This window comes from Branchiostoma belcheri, unplaced genomic scaffold, assembly GCF_001625305.1.
Source record: "Branchiostoma belcheri isolate BF01 breed outbred unplaced genomic scaffold, Haploidv18h27 scaffold66, whole genome shotgun sequence".
In the NCBI taxonomy this organism is placed as follows: domain Eukaryota; kingdom Metazoa; phylum Chordata; class Leptocardii; order Amphioxiformes; family Branchiostomatidae; genus Branchiostoma; species Branchiostoma belcheri.
In genome coordinates, this window is record NW_017804309.1 from 133,982 (window position 1) to 137,612 (window position 3,631).

The window sequence follows — 3,631 nt, forward strand, 5'->3', positions numbered from 1 at the left end:
TCTGCTAAAAGCATTCTTGGCATTCTTAACAACATTGACAGAATCATCAATTACCAAGTTTCTCTAAGACACTGGCTAAAGAAAAGGTTCTTACACTAATTAGAATTAAGAATTCTGTATAATGTCCTTGGTTTTGGTAACCCATATGCTCCTTTCTTAGGCCAATAATGAGCATTTCTACTTCCCATTGCTAGGTGGCGCTGTAGTGAGAAGCCTTCATTATTGCCCCCAAGAAGATGACAGGACTGCCATTGAAAATATTGGCAGGCCATAATATTATCTGTTGTGTCTAAAGAAACCTGAATGCCCAGTGATTTACCAACCTGGTGAAACTATTCATGATGGATAGACTTATTATTAACCTGAAATTATCAATTCTTATCCATTTTAGATCAATTACATCAAATGTTATCTTTAAATATTAAAAGAAATCTATGACAAGTTCCCTGACCTCGGCGTGAGGAGAACACCCCGACACCACGATGTTAGGTCGGAAGTTCCTGATAGAAATCGGCTGGTCCAGCTTGGTGTTCAGGTTCTCCAGGGAGGCCTCAGACAGCATCATGAAGGCAGCATAGTCGGGGAAGGCAACCTTCAGTGGATACAGTATCAGATGTATAAGGTAGCTGGCTATACATGTGTGCTGCTGTCTTTTTTTCATAGGTCACCACAAAACAAGGCTCAAAAACCACTTGAGGTCAAGGTTGTTTTCAAGTCTAAACAAGAATTCCACAATCTCATACCTTCGCCAAATGATGTTAACCCTTGCGGGTGACGAATTATTATACAATTTTAATCATTGATTTTGTACATAAGAGCCTCATTTGCATGGATTATATCAGTTGATCATATTCTCCATCCAATGACAGCCTTATCATAACAAAAAGGCTAATATGGCACTTCCTCATAAATTATGCAAATGAGGCCATGATTTGAATAAATTATGTTTATTGATTTTCACCTTCACTTAACTTCCAAATGTGGCAAGTATGAAATTCGGGGTGCAGCAGTTACAACTATGGAATTATAAAAATTTGCCATTAATTATGCAAATTAGGTCCTCATTTACATAATCTATATCCTCAGATGTTTTTCTCGTTCTCAAGTAGATGTCACAAGTGTTTCATAGTTCTATTAGGCCACACAAATTTAATTTCTTGGTTAATGGATTCGCCGCTTCATTTTTTTCTGATTTGCAAATAAAAATAAAAATTCAGAATCAACTGCAAAATGCTCATCTTTTGCCCTGAACAGTTGATAACAGTCCTTTCCATCCTAGTTGTTACAGTTGTTCCATCTTTCAATGCAATGGTATCAATAAAATCAAATCAAAATCAAAATTCATTGTTTAAATTTTGAACCAGCCTGGTGTGTTGACTTTATGGCTCCTATCGTACCATTTTGGGCCATAATAGGATGCCTAGGGCTGTTTTTATTTTTATTTATTTTTTGCCCGCCTGCTCCATTATTTTTCTAGAAAAATCCGTTAACCAAGAAATTAAATTGGTGTGGCCTTATCGAACAAAGCAGATTTATAGAATTTCCTCATTAATTATGCAAATTAGCCCCTGATTTGCATAATTGCCATCTGATTATGTCAAGCATCACTTCAACTACCTACATACCAAAAATCAAGACAATACGTCAACCGGTTCTTGAGTTATTGTCCTTCAAATTTTTTTCAACAAATGCTCCTGCAGTTCCAGAACAAGGCGCTAGGAGACCCAAACTCATGTCACTTCTTCCCTACCCCAAGAGCTATCTACCAACCAAACTTCGTGACCCTAGCATGTCCAGAACACGAGATATCAAAACCGGAAGTTCAGCTGCAGTACCTAGGAAAGCCATCAGGGAGCCCAAAATCTAATCATTTCTAGGTCTCATGAAGACCTACCCACCTACCAAGTTTCATTCCAATCCATCCACTGCTTCTCAAGTTATCTTGCTAAACCACACACAAACATACACACACACATACAAACGCTACTGAAAACATAATCTTCTTGGCGAAGGTAATAAGAACTATAAGCGAGATTAATGAGAAAGATTATGGGGTGAAGTCACAAGTACGTGACACTTAAAGAATATGGAAGCTGAAGTGGAATGACCAAGATGTCTGTCGACTTGTAGAGGTTAATGTTATACATTTGTATATCAGGAAAGCAAACTCAAGGAAGATTGTTCATTGCAGAACGTGCAGGACATTCATGATTCATTGTTTTGTACATGTAATTGCAATTCTTCTAAGGAAGCAAATTATGTCAAGTGGGAATTAATTTTTGCCGCTTTACACATAGATGATGATTTTGTTTTGAAAATGTTAAGTACCTTATCTCCAGTCTCTGCAAACTCAGCAAACATTTTCCACTCTTTCAGGTCCCTCTTCTTGCATTGTGCTGCTGAATACAGCAGTCTGGTACCCGGCTTGTTCAGGTAGGAGGAGAACCACTCTGCAGCCTGGTCTCCACAGTCGACTCCTTCTCCTGCCACTGCAAACACTCTGGGAGACACAGACATGGTTTAGCTAATATCATTATTTGTAAAGGTGCAATGGCCTGGTGAATCCCAGTCCCAGATATATGAATAAAATAACATTGCATTTCGTTGAATGCCAAGAAATCATTTATTTCACACCTACAAGAAGGATCTAGGGTTGTTATGAATTTCTAATCGTCATATTCATAACTGTGAATTTCTCGCTGACTCTGTACATATCACACTGTCACTTCCTAACAGCCTGTGGTGAGACAATTCTATCCTCCAATTCACCTTTACTTCCTCCAAGACTGTGTGTGAGAAGGCCATTTTGACCCCCCAATTTGACCTTGCTGTCAGTCTGCAGTTACACAGTTTCCCCCTCACTTCCTCTCAATTTACAGTTACTGTATTCAAATACCTGGACACACAAGCAAGCAAACAAACAAACACACCAAAAATGATAATGTTATTATTATAATTATAATGGTGCTAAAAAAGGCACCCCAGAAGTGAATATGACCATTGAAGTTACTTTGTGTGGACAAGCCTGCCCTCCTGCAGACTGCTTGGCAGCTTCAGGGTGTCCATTTCAGGTGCATCCAGGCACAGGCTCCCATCTTCAGCCAGGCTGGACTTCACCAGGACAAGGGACGGCTCCTGCCGAGCTGTGATGAAGTGGTCCTTATCATTCACCACCAGCCAGTGCCTGACAAGGGGTATCATACAAGACTCAGTCCTACCTTGACTTGGCCTGACATGGGGTACCAGTTGAAACAAGACTCAGTCATCACACTTCTAACTCAGATATATTCTACAACCAAATGAGTATCAACACAGTGAAGTAAAATACAACATTCTGTACTGCTAGTCACACAGACGTTCAAAGTCAACTCTGACATTGTCTTCCTAAGACCTACCCACATACCAAATATAAGAAGAATGCTGACAAAAGTAGACCTGACAGAGGAAGAAAAAAAGTGAGCAAAGAAAAGCATTATTTTTTTTTATATTTCCCTCTCTGCTACATTACTAGGAGCATAGCAAGGGGGATATAATCATTTAATAATGTCATGTAAACTGACCTGTCCAACAGAGCTTGGTGCTTTAGTCCTATTGGAGTGACCAAAGCCTCCTCCACCAACAGTCCCCTGCA

The 3,631-nt window shown here is 39.4% G+C and overlaps 1 protein-coding gene across 1 annotated transcript in view; it reads right to left on the reverse strand.

The window, feature by feature from the left end:
* The window catches only part of LOC109483784 (mitochondrial amidoxime-reducing component 1-like), a 9,179-nt gene that overhangs the window by 3,229 nt on the left and 2,319 nt on the right, over positions 1 to 3,631 (reverse strand). Inside the window, exon 5 of the mRNA XM_019786883.1 lies at positions 452 to 592. Within this exon, the coding sequence (XP_019642442.1) occupies positions 452 to 592 (141 nt within the window). The remainder of the gene's footprint in view (positions 1 to 451; positions 593 to 3,631) is intronic.